The sequence below is a fragment of the Bos javanicus genome, chromosome 14 (assembly GCF_032452875.1).
Source record: "Bos javanicus breed banteng chromosome 14, ARS-OSU_banteng_1.0, whole genome shotgun sequence".
Lineage (NCBI taxonomy): Eukaryota > Metazoa > Chordata > Mammalia > Artiodactyla > Bovidae > Bos > Bos javanicus.
This window is the reverse complement of record NC_083881.1, coordinates 65,221,017-65,236,825: the sequence shown is the minus strand read 5'-3', so window position 1 is coordinate 65,236,825 and position 15,809 is coordinate 65,221,017. Positions and strand designations below refer to the sequence as shown.

Sequence of the window (15,809 nt, the reverse complement as noted above, 5' to 3'; positions counted from 1 at the left end):
TTTCAGACAATCATATCAATGTCCTTTTCTATCATTTTATACTTTTGCGAAAGTTGTCTGTGACTTTCTCAATTTCATTTGCTCTGTTCTTCAGTGTATTTTATGTTTTTAATATCTAAATATCTGAGGATTTTACAGATACTTTTATTAGTTTATAGTTTAATTCCAGTATAATCTGCACGTATGTTCTGTATGATTTCATTCCTTTTAATTTTATTGAATTTGGTTTAGTAAATATAAATTGGTGCAGCCGCTGTGGAAAACAGTGTGGAGATTTCTCAAAAAGCTAAAAACAGAACTATCATATGATCCAGTAGTTCAACTCCTGGGTAAATGTTTAAAAAAAATAGAAACACTAATTTGAAAAGATAATGTACTCTAGTGTTCGTAAGCAGCATTATTTGCAGTTGCCAAGATATAGAAACAAGTGTCCATCTACAGAGGAATGGATAAAGAAGATGTGGTGTGTGTATATACACACAGTGGAATACTACTCAGCTGTAGAAAAGAATGAAATTTTGCCATTTGCAACAGTGTGGATAGACTTGAAAAATACTGGGCTAACTGAAATAAGTCAAATACTGTATGATATCATTTATATGTGGAATCTAAAAAAAATACTACAGACTAATGAATGTAATAAGAAAAAAAAAGAAAAAAGAAGCAGACACACAGATACAGAGAACCAAGTAGTGGGTACCAAGGGGAGAAGGGGAGACACAAACAGTGGGATGTAAAATAGGTTCAAGGATGTATTGTGCAACATGAGGAATGTAGCCAATATTTTGTAATAACTGTGAATGGAAAGTAACCTTTCCAAATTGTGCAGAAAGTAAATTTAAGAAAAGAGAATAAGGATTTACTACTAGTAATTAGTAGTAAATTAATTAGTATTAGTATTATTTTTATTTTTGATGATTGACTTGATTAAAGTATAATGCTCGAGCAGTATATATGTGTATGAATATGTGTGTGGACATTATTCTAGCTTGTATTTTTTATTATTGTTACAGGTTCTGAAATAAAGTTAGTAGAATTGCATTTCTCGTTGATGGAACTCTAATTAAAATAATGTCCCTGGATACCTTTTTGTCTTGCAATTTTATTTCATATTTTTTTTTTTAATAAATATCACTTAATATATTGTTTGTTATGCTTTCTGTTTTCTTATGCAGGACCAAAAGATCTCAGATTGCTATAACTGAAGGCATTTTTGAGCTTCCAAATCTCACAGTTCAAGCTACAAGAGCTCAGACACTTCTGCTTCAAGCAATATATCAAAGTTGGTCTCATAGTGGAAATGTCAGCTCTTTAGCAGTTAATGAAGCTTTGATGAATGAAGTTTTCCAGACTGTAGGTAAGAACACCGTCTTCTTGACAAGTCTATGGAAAACTCTTATTAGAAGTGACTAATATTTTATCATTCAAATTCATTTGTATAGCATGATCAACTTAAATTGAAGTGTATTTCTGTGAAAGCAGGCATTTATAGTTCCTGTGGAAAATCCAAGATATGAGTTAAGTCATTCATTTTTGTTCTCTGCTATCAACTTGTAGATATATTTTATACTTGCAAGGGATTATTTTTTACCAAGTCTTTGTTCAAATTCTTGGACAACTTTTGAGGGGATCAGTGTGTATATTTGAAATGATTAAAGTCAATTATAAATATAATATATTTGATTATGCTGGTAGAGTGGAATAAAATTCCTTTTTTTATTTTATTTTAAATTTATTTTTTTTTTAACTGAAAGATAATTGCTTCACAGAATTGTGTTGGTTTCTGCCAAACATCAACATGAATCATAGGTATACATATGTCCTCTCCCTCTTGAACCTCCCTCCCACCTTCCTCCCCATCCCACCCCACTGGGTTGTTACATTACAATATGTAAAATAGATAGCCTGTGGCCATTTGCTGTATGATTCAGGGAACTCAAACTGAGTGCTGGAAAAAAATTCTTAATTGCAGTATTTTAGCATTTGTAAGCAAGTTATTTATTTTATTTATGTGAAAAACTTGAGTCTTACACCCTGAATGAACTACTGAAAATTAAAAATTTACTTTGATGCCAGTATTATCTTCATCTTATCACTCACTTTATACATAAATAGGAAAACTTAGAGAAGCCTTGCTTCTTTTACATTGTATCAGCTCAAATAAAGTTACTTTTGTTGGTAACATAAAAGGATGTATTTTTATTAAGTGTAGTTATGCTTAAGATGTTATTTTATACATTATTTATTTAGTAAAATAAATTTGGTTTTGTTGTTATACAATGCTTTTTAAGGTTTTAAGGTCAGACTTTACTATGGGGAGTGTTTTATAAATTCTTAAAAGACACAGTTTAATTAGAGCCTTTTAACATTTGATATAGCCATTGCCTAATGCAAAGTTTTATGGTTGTTTTTTGTCAGATTTTTAGGATTCTATAAAGAGATTATAGGACTGATGTTTCATTTGTTTAGAAATTCTTAGCTTATGAAAGGGCTTTGAATTCTCTAAATCCTCTGAGATAGTGTACAGATCTTCTTATATGTATATACACCTATACACATATCCATATTTATATTCTCTTTTTGATTTGATGCTTTTATTAAATGTAGTGACTCTGTTTCTTAGTCTTTTGAATTATATCTATTTTTATCATATTAACATAGTTATAATTGTTTTATCTTTGGTTGGTTTTTGCTATACTTCTATTTTCATTATTTTACTTAAAACCTATCTATATTTTTATGCTTTAGGTATATGTCTTGGAAATAGCATAGAACTAGATATTTTAGATCAAATTTTATAATCTGCCTTTTTGCTAGTAAATTCAGTTCATTTATACTTGTGATTGTATTTTTTGTCTTTGTTTCTATCATCTTACTGTTTCATTTCCTTTTATACTGTTTTAGTTACCTACTTTTTAAAAAAATGCTATTTTTCTCATTTAATTTTCCTTTGTATAATTGTTTGAAATTTGTATCCTCTTACTGAATTATTAACTTACAAAATAACTGATACTGCTTTGAAAAACAATTTGTTCTTCAGAAAGTTAAATGTAGAGTTAATATGTGTGCATACTAAGTTGCTTCAGTTGTGTCCAACTCTGTGCACCCCTATGGACTGTAATCCACCAGCTCCTTTGTCCATGGAGATTCTCCAGGCAAGAATACTGAAGTTGGTTGCCATGCCCCCCTCCAGGGGATCTCTGGACTCAGGGATCAAACCCGGTCTCTTAGGTCTCCTGCATTGGCAGATGGGTTCTTTACCTCTAGCGCCATCTGGGATATAACCCAGCAGTTTTACTCATATATATATATATATATATATATATATATGTAGCCGAGAATTGAAAACACATATCTACATAACATCTTATACATGAATTCATAGCATTGTTATCCTTTCCTTTTTTGCATGCAGAAGTGTTTATTGATTTATTTTTATTAAAAATTAAAAAAATTATTTTTCTTCATGCTGCACAGTATGTGGACTCTTAGTTCCTCAACCAGGGATTGAACCCATGTCCCTTGAAGTGAAAGCATAGAGTGTTAACCAGTGGACCACTCAGGAATTACCAAAAGTATTTATTTTTTAATAACAATTTTATATATTTAAGGTGTGCAACATGATGTTTTTATATATTTAGTGAAAGGATTACCAGTCAAGCTAATTAACATACCTTCTCACATAGGTACCATTTTTTTTCCTATGATGAGAGCACCTGAAATTTACTCTTAACAAATTTCCAGTATATGATACAGTATTATTACCTAAAATCATCATGCTGTATTTTAGATTTCTAGAATTTACTCATTGTATAAAACTGCATCTTTGTATTCTTTGATCAATATCTCTTATTTCCCCCACTTCCCTACTTCTGGTAAACAGTATTCTGCCCTCCGCTTCTATGAATTTGACCTTTTAAAATTCCACATGTAATGGAGATCACATAGCATGTATTCTTAACAGCCAAAAGGTGGAAACAGTACAAATGTCTCTTACTGATGAATGGATAAGCAAAATGTGTTATATCTTTACAATGAAATATTATTCAGACATAAAAAGGAATGAGGTACTGATGCTTCATTATCTTATGTGGATGAACCTTGAAAATATTAATGCTAATTAGAAGAAGCCAGATGCAAAAAGTCTCATATTTTGATTCTAGTTTTATGAAATGCTTAGAATAGGCGGATCCATAGAGAGAAGTAGTAGATTAATGGTTGCCAGAGCCTGGGGAAAGGAGGGATGGGGAATGACTTCATGAGTTTCTTTTGGATTGATGAAAATGTTCTTGAAGTAGATAGTGGTGAAGTTTTCACTCTTGTGAATATGGTAAATTCCTCTTAATTGTGCACTTTAAAAGGGTGAATTTTATGTTACATGAATTTTATCTTGTTAAAAAAATGTTTTAAATGGATGACTGTTTTAACTGGATTGAATTATGTGTTGTGGTCTGAATGTTTGTGTCCCACCAAAATTCATATGTTGAAATTCTAATGCCATTGTCATGGCATTAGGAAATGTGGAGCCTTTGGGGGTTGATTAGATCATGAGAGTGTAGTCATGAGATCAGTGTCCATATTAAAAGAGGCCAGAGAGTAGCTCCCTTAACCCTGCTATCATCTGAGGACAGATGAAGAAGTAGGTAGTCTGGAGCAGGAGGTGGTTCTCACCAGACCGTGACCATGCTGGCAGACTGATTCTGGACTTTCTGTATCCAGAACTGAGAGAAATAAATTTCTGATAGCAGCCCTAAGGGACTAAAACATTTTGTCATTACCATTCATATGACCATTATTTTATTAGAGTTACTGTACAAAAGCTTTTCTTTCAGATTTTCACCTGAATCGTCTACAGTGAAGCCGTTCTTTAGCAGAAGCATTTATCACTGTTTGAAATTAACTAATTCTTTTTTTTGTTGTTGTTGTTTATCAGATTTCTATTTTCTGTGACATTCCTTCCAGAGTTTTTTGTTTGTTTTGTTTTTTGGTTGGGTATCTCATAGTATTTGTTGTTTGATGTTCAGTTGCTAAGTCATATCTCACTCTTGGGACCCGTGGACTGCTGCACGCCAGATTTCCCTGTCCTTCACTGTCTTCCGGAGTTTGCTCAAATTCATGTTCATAGAGTTGGTGATACAGTCTAAATGGCTCATCCTCGGCCATACTGTTTTCCGTTTGCCTTCAGTTTTTCCCAGGATCAGGGACTTTTCTGCATCAGTCCTTCCAGTGAATATTCAGAGTTGATTTCCTTTAGGATTGACTGGTTTGGTCTCCTTTACTATCAAGCGGCTTCTCCAGCACCACAGTTCGAAAGCATCAATTCTTTGGCGCTCAGCTTTCTTTATGGTACAACTCTCACATCCGTACATGACTACATGAGAAAAACATGTTTGGACCTTTGTTGGCAAAGTGGTGTCTCTTTAATATGCTCTCTGGGTTTGTCATAGCTTTTTAACAAGGAGCAAGCATCTTTTAATTTCATGACTGCAGTCACCTTCTGCAGTGATTTTGGAATCCAAGAAAATAAAGTCTGTCACTGTTTCCACTTTTTCCCTATCTATTTGTCATGAAGTGATGGGACCGTATGCCATGATCTTATTTTTCAATGTTGAGTTTTAAGCCAGCTTTTTCACCCTATCACAAGGCTCTTCAGTCATCTCATCTTATTAATCTACCTTTATTTAAAATTTTTGTTTTTGTTGCTTAGATAGCTTAAAAATTCATACTAATTTTTGATCATACTTAGTGTATAATATTCAATCTGACAAATTAATTCAATATTTCCTTTTCTGAATTTATTGAATGGACTGTGCTATGTAAAAGCATCTTATTTAAAATTTCTTACTCTGAAAACATTCTCTCCTGATAGGATTCTGCCATAGTCTTAAAAAAATTGAATAGATAAGTAATCACAGGTTAAGTGATTTGTAACCTGATAATCTGGGACTAATTTTTTTGGAGATTAAGGGAGTTGAGGAAAATGAAATGTGTCAGGAAGTTTTTATCTCTTTTCTAAGATTTCTTATTTTTATCAAATGAAGCAGATATAAAGTGTATCATTGAATTAATCAGCTAAAATATTTTTTAAAAGCCTGATTTCCAAGTGTCTAGTTTTATTTCTTTGTTTTTTGCTCCCATCTCACCCCCCCAAATCTTACTCTGTTCATTTTATTCTTAGTACAGTGCTTTTGCTGTTTGATCACTCAGTTGTGTCCGACTCTTTGCGGCCCCATGGACTGCAGGACACCAGACCTCCCTGTCCTTCACTATCTCCTGGAGTTTGCTCAAACTCATGTCCATTGAGTCGATGATGCCATCCAATCATCTCATCCTCTGTTACCCCCTTCTTCTCCTGCCCTCAGTCTTCCCCAGCATCAAGGTCTTTTCAAATGAGTCAGTTCTTCGCATCAGGTGGCCAAAGTATGGAGTTTCAGCTTCATCATCAGTCCTTCCCATGAATATTCAGGGTTGATTCCCTTTAGGATTAACTGGTTTGATCTCCTTGCTGTCCAAGGGAATCTCAGGAGTCTTCTCCAGCACCATAATTCGACAGCATCAATTCTTTGGTGCTCAGCCTCCTTTATGGTCCAACTCTTACATCCAGACACGACTCCTGGAAAAGCCGTAGCTTTGACTGTTTGACCTTTGTTGATAAAGTAATGTCTCTGCTTTTTAATATGCTGTCTATGATTGTCATAGTTTTTCTTCCAAGGAGCAAGTTTCTGTTAATTTCATGACCATTGTCACCATCTGCAGTGATTTTGGAGCCCAAGAAAATAAAGTCTGTCACTGTTTCCACTTTCCTCCCCATCTGTTTGCAAAGAAACGATGGGACTGGATGCCATGGTCTTAGTTTTTTGAATGTTGAGTTTTAAGTCAGCTTTTTTACTCTCCTCTTTCACCTTCATCAAGAGGTTCTTTAGTTCATCTTTGCTTTCTGCCATTAGAGTGGTACCATCTGCATATCTTGGGTTGTTGATATTTCTCTCAGCAATCTTGATTCCAGCTTGAGCTTTATCCAGCCCGACATTTCACAAGATGTACTCTGCAGAGAATTTAAATAATTAGGGTGACAGTATACAGCCTTGATGTACTCCTTTCCCAATTTTGAACCCGTCCTTTGTTCTATGACAGGTTGTAACTGTTGCTTCTTGACTTGCATACAGGTTTCTCAAGAGGGAGGTAAGGTAGTTTTGTATTCTCATCTCTTTAAGAATTTTCCACAGTTTGTTGAAATCCACACAGTCAAAGGTTTCAGCGTAGTCAATGAAGCAGAAGTAGCTCTTTTTCTGGAATTCTTTTGCTTTTTCTTTTATTAAATGGATGTTGGCAAATTGGTCTCTGGTTCTTCTTTTTCTAAATCCAGCTTCTACATCTGTAGGTTCTTGGTTCAGGTACTGCTGAATCCTACCTTGAAGGATTTTGAGCATTACCTTTTAGCAGTAGAGCAATAATTGTACTTCCTATGCAGCATTTTTATATAAAGAAAACTAAGCCCAGAATAATAATCCTTTATTCTTGGTTTAAAGGTACAGAGTTATTTTACTATTTTATTCACCTCATTATTTTCTTAAAAATACCTATTTAATCTTAATTAACGTTTTCTCTTTTAATAACTGAAGGTATTAAACATGTCTATATATGTAAAATCAAGTAACTTTAGGTTGATAGATTTCACTGGGTCATAGAATATGCAACAGCCTTGTGCACTTGTCTTTAAATGTTAGGTAATAATGGTGCTTCAGAAATGAAACATCAAATTTTGTTTCAAATATCAAAACTGCAAATCCCTTTAAGGAAGAAAAGGCATTTTCTTTATAGCCTCTGTATCATTTATTTATTATTTTAATTGACTCTGTGTTCTCTTTATGCGAATATCTGTGTGAATATTGAATTATGCTACATGTTCTTAAAGCTACACTGGATTTTTCTTCTCAGCCTTTTAAAAAGAGAATAAAATTAACAATTATTAAAATAAGTAGGAAAAACTTTCTGTGCTAATGCTTGTTAGAGATATAATTTTGTGCATTGAGTTATATTAATCTGTTACATATAGATCCTGGTATAGTGACTGCCTTACTGTCTCTCTCAGATAAGAGCATTTTTAGTTTTCAACTATTAAAATTTACTGAATTATAGCATGATCATCTATTTATGTCTAAACAAAGGGCAATTTGTTTCATTTTATTTCAATTAACTTTTTTATTTAGAAAATGGTGATAATATTTGTTGATCTACTCCTAGAGTATTTGTGAAATGCAGTATTGTTTGTGGAGTGCATTTGTTGTTTTGTCCTGGCTATAGGTGTCTGCTGGCATCATACACCCAGGAATATTGCTTATGAAAGTGGTTGTAAGGTGTGAGGTTCTTGGAGACCGAGGTAACGACTGTCAGAATTGGAGTCTCATTGATCCAGTGTTTTAGCTGAGGAGATAATAGGGAAAAGGTACATTCAAAAAGTAAGGAAGAAAGTAAATAGGATAACAAAGTAGTGAACTATATAAAAGAAGACCAGAATTCAAGATGTAGGTAAGGTCTTGTTTGAGCTTATTGAAGAGATTGTGCATTGTGCCCCCTTTTTTTTATTTAATTTTATTTTATTTTTAAACTTTACATAATTGTATTAGTTTTGCCAAATATCAAAATGAATCCGCCACAGGTATACATGTGTTCCCCATCCTGAACCCTCCTCCCTCCTCCCTCCCCATACCATCCCTCTGGGTCGTCCCAGTGCTCTAGCCCCAAGCATCCAGTATCATGCATCGAACCTGGACTGGCATCTCGTTTCATACATGATATTTTACATGTTTCAATGCCATTCTCCCAAGTCTTCCCACACTCTCCCTCTCCCACAGAGTCCATAAGACTGTTCTATACATCAGTGCCTTTTTAATATAGTTGTTGACAAGAGGCTATTCCAGGCTCTTGGTCAGCTGTGAAGAACCATGTATTCTCTCTTCTACTAGAGATTCCAAACGGGAGTGGAGCAACAGAATATTGAAGTGCAGTGGGATTCCAGAAGTATATGAAACTGTGTCCTTTAATCTGCTTTTCACATACTATACAGTTGTCTACTATGCATTTTTCCTTTACTGAGCTGCGTTTTGCAGGGACTGGATACCATAAGACTTACTTGAACAATCTGAATTGACTCACCTTTTTTAGGCTGATATTTCTCATACATTAATTTTTGTTTATCTTACTTGTAATATTGATGTCGGCAGGTTATGTATCCTCCGTTACATGGTGTGAAAAGTTTTGCTTAGAGCAATCCAGTGTATTTCTCATGTATCGTCCCAGAGATATTCATGAAGTAAGCTAGTTTTTGAAGCCAGGGTTTTGGACCTTTCTGTTACTATTTGTTTTTGTTACATCTACCAAACTCTGGTAAATAAGACCAGAATAAAAGTAAGATAATCAAAGTTTTCTATTCCATAGAAATCATGTAATGAAAGAATATAAAATATTGGGAATTTAGTTAAAATAATAAAAAATTATAAATAATAAAGCAGAGATATTAAAGTTGGAAGTAAGTATGAGTAATTGAGATCTTGATTTACACATTTTTTTTGTTTGTTTCTGATGGTGCTCATATCATAGAGGTTGTAAGTTTTGTCCTTTTGCTCAGGGTTAAAATACAAAGTCACACATGGCTTTTGTTTGCTCAGGGAAACGAAGACTTGTTACTTCTTTTTCTTTATTCAGATAGTTCATTGTTTTGTTGACAGTCTAGCTCTGGTCTTTGTTGGGAAATTACTTACAGACTTTAAAATCTATGTGCAAGGTGATCAAATGGACATTTGAATCTGTTATTTAAGTGTTGTCTTAATGTTAAAATAAAAATCTACTTTCCAGAATGTAACTGTAAAAGTATTTTATGCAAGATTTCATGTGGGATACCTTAATGGTTGAATAATAAATTTTACCTCATAAAAATGAAATTCAATAATACAGTAGCTTTCTCAGCTCAGTAGCATCTGGTCTATTCTCATGAGAGCCAATATTTTCCAACTCATTAGGATCATGTCGTTCTGTATGTCGTCAACATTGACTTAGCCAAGCTACCTTTACTTACATAACCGCCAAACTATTAAATAGGTCTCTTGTGGAGTGAAGTCAAATATTCCTCTTACTTTACTTCTGCCTTAGAAGAGGGGAAGAAAATGTACATACTGTAACATTTAAACATCTGGTCTGAAACCACATCAGTGTAACTCTGAGGAAAGTTTCGGATTTGGTATTCTTCCCAGGTGTGCATATAAAAAGGGTTTTGGAGTTGTTGAACAGTTCTTTAACCGTTTAGGAAAAAGATTGAGGTACAGTGATACGCCTTTTCTGTCCCTCACTACTTCCCTCAACATGTATGTCCAGTGCGTTCTGAAACATGTGTTTTGAACTGTGATAAAATTTTCTTTCTAGATAGAAGTATTGATTCTTAATTTATCCTTGGCTATAAATAAAAATACTTGAGTTAAATTTGCATTAAAATTACCAGTAAGACTTTTTGATGTTTAAATCAGAATAATAATTTAATAAAATAAATAGCAAAGACACAAATGAAAAAGATACTCATGCTCATGGATTGGAGGAGTCAATATTGTTAAAATAGTCATGCAGCATAATGACTTGCCTTTCACTTATTGGGAAATGATTACCACAGTAAGTTTAATTACTATCCATTGCCTTGTATATTTAGAATAAAAAAAGAAAATATTTTCCCCCTTGCAATGAGAACTTACAGGATTTATTCCTTTAGCAACTTTCAAATATAATACACAGCAGTTAGCTATAGTCATCATGTTGTGCTTTACATTTCCAGTACTTATTTATTTTATATGTGTTTGTGTGTGTGCTAGTCACTTAGTCATGTCCAACTCTTTGTGATCCCATGGAATGTAGCCCATTAGGCTCCTGTCCATGGGATTCTCCAGGCAGGAATACTGGAGTGGATTGCCATTTCCTTCTCCAGGGGATCTTACTGACTCAGGGATTGAACCCAGGTCTCCTACATTGCACACAGATTCTTTATCATTTGAGCTATAGGGAAGTCCCTTATTTATTTTATAAGTGGAAGTATATATCTTTTGACTGCGCTGAGTCATTCAGTGATTTCCAACTCTGTGCCCCCATGGACTGTAACCTGTCAGGCTCCTCTGTCCATGGGGATTCTCTAGGCAAGAACACTGGAGTGGATTGCCATGCCCTCCTCCAGAGAATCTTCGCAATCCAGGGACTGAGCCCAGGTCTCCTGCATTGCAGGTGGATTCTTTTCTGTCTGAGCCACCAAGGAAGCCCAGGAATACTGGAGTGGGTTGCCATGCCCTCCTGTAGGGAATCTTCCCAACCCAGGCCTCAAACCCAGGTCTCTCACATTGCAGTCAAATTCTTTACCAGCTGAACCACCAGGGAAGTCCAAGAATACTGGAGTGGGTAGCCTGTCCCTTCTCCAGGGTAGCTTCCTGATCCAGGAATTGAACCAGGGTCTCATGCATTGCAGGCGGATTCTTTATCAGCTGAGCTATCTGGGGAGCCCACCTTTTGACTACTTTTATCCAGTTTCCTTACCCACCTTTTGACTGCCTTTATCCAATTTCTCTACCCTCTATACTCTGCCTGTTGTAATCACAAATCTGGTCTCTTTTTCTGTGAAGTCTCCTCTCCTACTCTCAACATATATGTGAGATCAAACAGTATTTGCCTTTCTTGACTTATTTCATTTAAGATGGCCCTTAAGGGCCATCTTTTCTTGTGTGTGTGTGTGTGTGTGTGTGTGTGTGTGTGAGAGAGAGAGAAATGCCAGAATTTCCTTTGTTTTTTTGATTGAATAATATTCCGTGGAATACTTTTGGAAAACTCAGCAGTGGCCACAGGTCTGGGAAAGGTCTGCTTTCATTCCAATCCCAAAGAAAGGCAATGCCAAAGAATGCTCAAACTACCACACAGTTGTAATCATCTCACATGCTACCAAAGTAATGCTCAAAAGTCTTCAAGTCAGGCTTCAACAGTATGTGAACTGTGAAATTCCAGAAGTTCAAGCTGGATTTAGAAAAAGAGGAACCAGAGATCAAATTGCCAACATCTGTTCAATCATCAAAAAAGCAAGAGAGTTCCAGAAAAACATCTACTTCTGCTTTATTGACTACACCAAAGCCTTTGACTGTGTGAATCACAGCAATCTATGGAAAATTCTGAAAGAGATGGAAATACCAGACCACCTGACCTGCCTCTTGAGAAATCTGTATGCAGTTCAAGAAGCAACAGTAAGAACTGAACATGGAACAACAGACTGGTTCCAAATAGGGACAAGGCTGTATACTTCACCCTGCTTATTTAACCTCTATGCAGAGTACATCATGAGAAATGCTGGGCTGGATGAAGCAGAAGGTAGAATCAAGATTGCCAGGAGAAATATCAATAACCTCAGATATGCAGATGACACCTCCATTATGGCAGAAAGCAAAGAAGAAATAAAGAGCCTCTTGATGAAAGTGAAAGAGGAGAGTGAAAAAGTTGGCTTAAAGCTCAACATTCAGAAAACTAAGATCATGGCATCTGGTCCCATTACTTCATGGGAAATAGATGGGGAAACAATGGAAACAGTGAGAGACTTTATTTTTGGGGCCTCCAAAATCACTGCAGATGGTGACTGCAGCTATGAAATTAAAAGACACTTGGTCCTTGGAAGAAAAGTTATGACCCACCTAGACAGTTTATTAAAAAGCAGAGACCATTACTTGTCAACAAAGGTCCGTCTAGTCAAGGCTATGGTTTTTCCAGTAGTCATGTATGGATGTGAGAGTTGGACTATAAAGAAAGCTGAAGAATTGATGCTTTTGAACTATGGTGTTGGAAAAGACTCTCGAGAGTCCCTTGGACTGCAAGGAGATAAAACCAGTCCATCCTAAAGGAAATCAGTCCTGAATACTCTTTGGAAGGACTGATGCTGAAGCTGAAACTCAAATACTTTGGCCAAAGCCTGATGCGAAGAGTTGACTCATTTGAAAAGACCTTGATGCTGAGAAAGATTTAAGGCAGGAGGAGAAGGGGGATGACAGAGGATGAGATGGTTGGATAGCATCAGCAACTCAATGGACATGAGTTTGAATAAACTCCGGGAGTTGGTGATGGACAGGGAGGTCTGGCGTGCTGCAGTCCGTGGGGTTACAAAGAGTCGAGCATGACTGTGTGACTGAACTTGAGTATTCCATGTGTGTTTGCAGCATATTTTCGTATTTTGTTTATCCATTCATCGGTTGATAGAGACTTTGGTTGTTCTCATATCTTGGCTATGTAAATAATGCTGCAGTGATCATGAGAGTGCAGATATCTCTTTCACGTAGGATTTTATTTCCTTTCGACATAGACCCAGAAGAAAATTTGCTGGGTCATATGATAGTTCTATTTTTAATTTTTTGAATAACTTGCATTCTGTTCTCCATTATAGTCACACCAGTTTACAATCCCAGCAGCACTGCTCAAAGGTTCTCTTTCCTCCACATTTCCTGGCCAGCATCTCCTCCACATTTCCTGGCCACCATTTGTTATTTTTTTCTCTCTTCTTTAATGATAGTGTAACCAGTATGAGGTGATACCTCCTTGTGGTTTTGATTTGCATTTCCCTAATGATTAGTGATGCTGAGGACATTTTTGTGTACGTGTTTGCTATTTGTATATTTTCTTTGGATAAATGTCTATTCAGCTCCTTTACCCATTTTTAAATTGTATTTTTTTCCTGCCGTTGATTTATATGAAGTCTTTCTCTATATTGAATATTAGTCAATATATATTGAATATTAGTCTCTTAGCAGATAGATGATTTTGAATTATTTTCTCCCATTCCGTAGATGTCCTTTTCTTTTTGTGAATTTCTTTTGCTGTGTAGAAGTCTATTTTTTTGTTGTTAGTTTTGATGTACTCATTTATTTTTGCTTCTGTTGCTTGTGTTTGTATTATATCCAAAAACGTGTGAGATAGGGATCTAATTTTATTCTTTTAACATGTGAATATCCAGTTTTCTCAGCCATCATTTTGAGTATTCTTTACTCCCTTATCAAATGTTAGTATGCTTGTGTTCGTTTCTGCTTTCTTGATTCTGTACCATTGTTCCATACAACTGTTTTTATGCCTGTTCCATAGTTTTTTGATTCCTGTTGCTTTTTAATATAGTTTGAAACTGGAAAGTTGATGCTTCCAGCTTTGCTGTTCTTTGTCAAGGTTGCTTTGACTGTTGAGGTTTCTGTCGTTTCATGTAAATTTTAGGTTTTTTTTTTTTTTCTATGTTTGGGGAAAAAAAACTGATACTGGAATCTTTTTAGAAATTATGTTGAATCTGTAGTTGGCTTTGGGTAGCGTAAACATTTTAACACTATTAATTCTTTAGGTCCATGAACATGGGCTATCTTTTCATTTATTTGGGTTGTCTTCAGTCTTTTTCATTATCAATGTCTTATAATTTTCACTGTAAAGATCTTTCACCTCCTTGATTAAATTTATTTGTAAAGATTTCATTGTTTTTGATGCTCTTGTAAGTGGAACCATTTTCTTTATTTTTTTCCACATAATTTGTCATTCTTATATAGGAAATGCCACCGATTCACTGATTTTTGTATGTCAGTTTTGTTTCCTACAACTTTGGTGAGTTTGTTCATGAGATTAATAGTTTTTTAGTGTGTCTTTAGGATTTTCTCTCTATAAAATAATGTAATCTGCAAATAGAGATGGTTTTAGTTCTTCCTTTCTAAATATGATTTTTGTGTCTTGCCTGTTTGCTCTGGTTGGGTCTTCCAGTATTATCGAGTCGGATTGGTAAGAGTGGGTGCCCTTTTGTTGTTTCTGATCTTAGGCAAGTTTCCAACCTTTCACCACTGAGGATGATGTTAGCTGTTTGCTTTTATGGCCTTTATTTTGTTGAGTATGTTCCTTCTCTACCTAGTTTTTTATGTGTATTTATCGTGAATGGAAGTTGAATTTTTCCAAATGCTTTTCCTGTATCTATCGAGATGATTGTATGATTTTTTTTCTTATTAGTGTGATTGTGTCACATTTATTGATTTGCATATTTTGAACCATCCTTTCATTCCACGGATGTGTTTAGTAGCCTTATCTGGCTACCAAAGTACTGCTGGCCTCACCCTTCCTGAAAAATGCATCAAGAAAGGAAGAGTAACCTCATCAGTCCGTTTCTTATTATCAGTGACTCGCCATTGCTCTCAGGATAAACTTAAAACCCTTTCGGACCAGCATTCTGTCTAGCCTCATACATCATCTCTGGTTGAATCAAATCCTGCATACCTTGCTCTTCAAATTCCTTGCCTTCATGCCCTACCACACCCCAAAAGAAGGGCTGATTTATTATCTCTTTTCTATTTTAAGTATAACATTAATATTAATGTTCAGTATTAGTGTTACCGTTTCCTCTGCCAGTACTTGGAAGAATTAATTATTTTTTCTTTTGTGGTATATATTGTGGTTAATATATCAGCTCAGTTAAACAGTTGTTTATTATTACCCTAGTAACAGCTAGACTTGGACACTGCGTCAAAGATGTATCAGTGTACCTGGGAAATATGTGATCTTTGATTGCACACATTATTCTTTATTGTTATTTTTGTCCTGAGGTTTTCTGATAAAATCTAATATGCCGCAATAGATCATATTATTTAGATGATCATATGAATTATCTTTCAGTTATTACTTAATTTTAAGAACTGGATTATAAATTTATTGAAAATATTCAAGTAATGTAAATTTAATAAGTCATTGGTTTTAAGTATCAAATATAATAACATTTACCTCAGATTTTATTGTCA

At 35.0% G+C, this 15,809-nt stretch overlaps 1 protein-coding gene across 35 annotated transcripts in view; it reads left to right on the top strand.

The window, feature by feature from the left end:
• VPS13B (vacuolar protein sorting 13 homolog B) overlaps positions 1-15,809 on the top strand; it is an 804,527-nt gene that overhangs the window by 147,846 nt on the left and 640,872 nt on the right. For 34 of the 35 annotated variants that reach the window (XR_009740672.1, XM_061438325.1, XM_061438316.1 and 31 more), the window contains one exon: positions 1,176-1,357. Coding sequence is in view for 33 of the 35 variants with exons in the window: in XM_061438325.1 (XP_061294309.1) it covers positions 1,176-1,357 (182 nt within the window). In the remaining 2 variants the exon portion in view is untranslated. Of the gene's footprint in view, positions 1-1,175; positions 1,358-15,809 lie in introns of those variants that run through there. The other variant, XM_061438350.1, reaches the window with a different exon arrangement.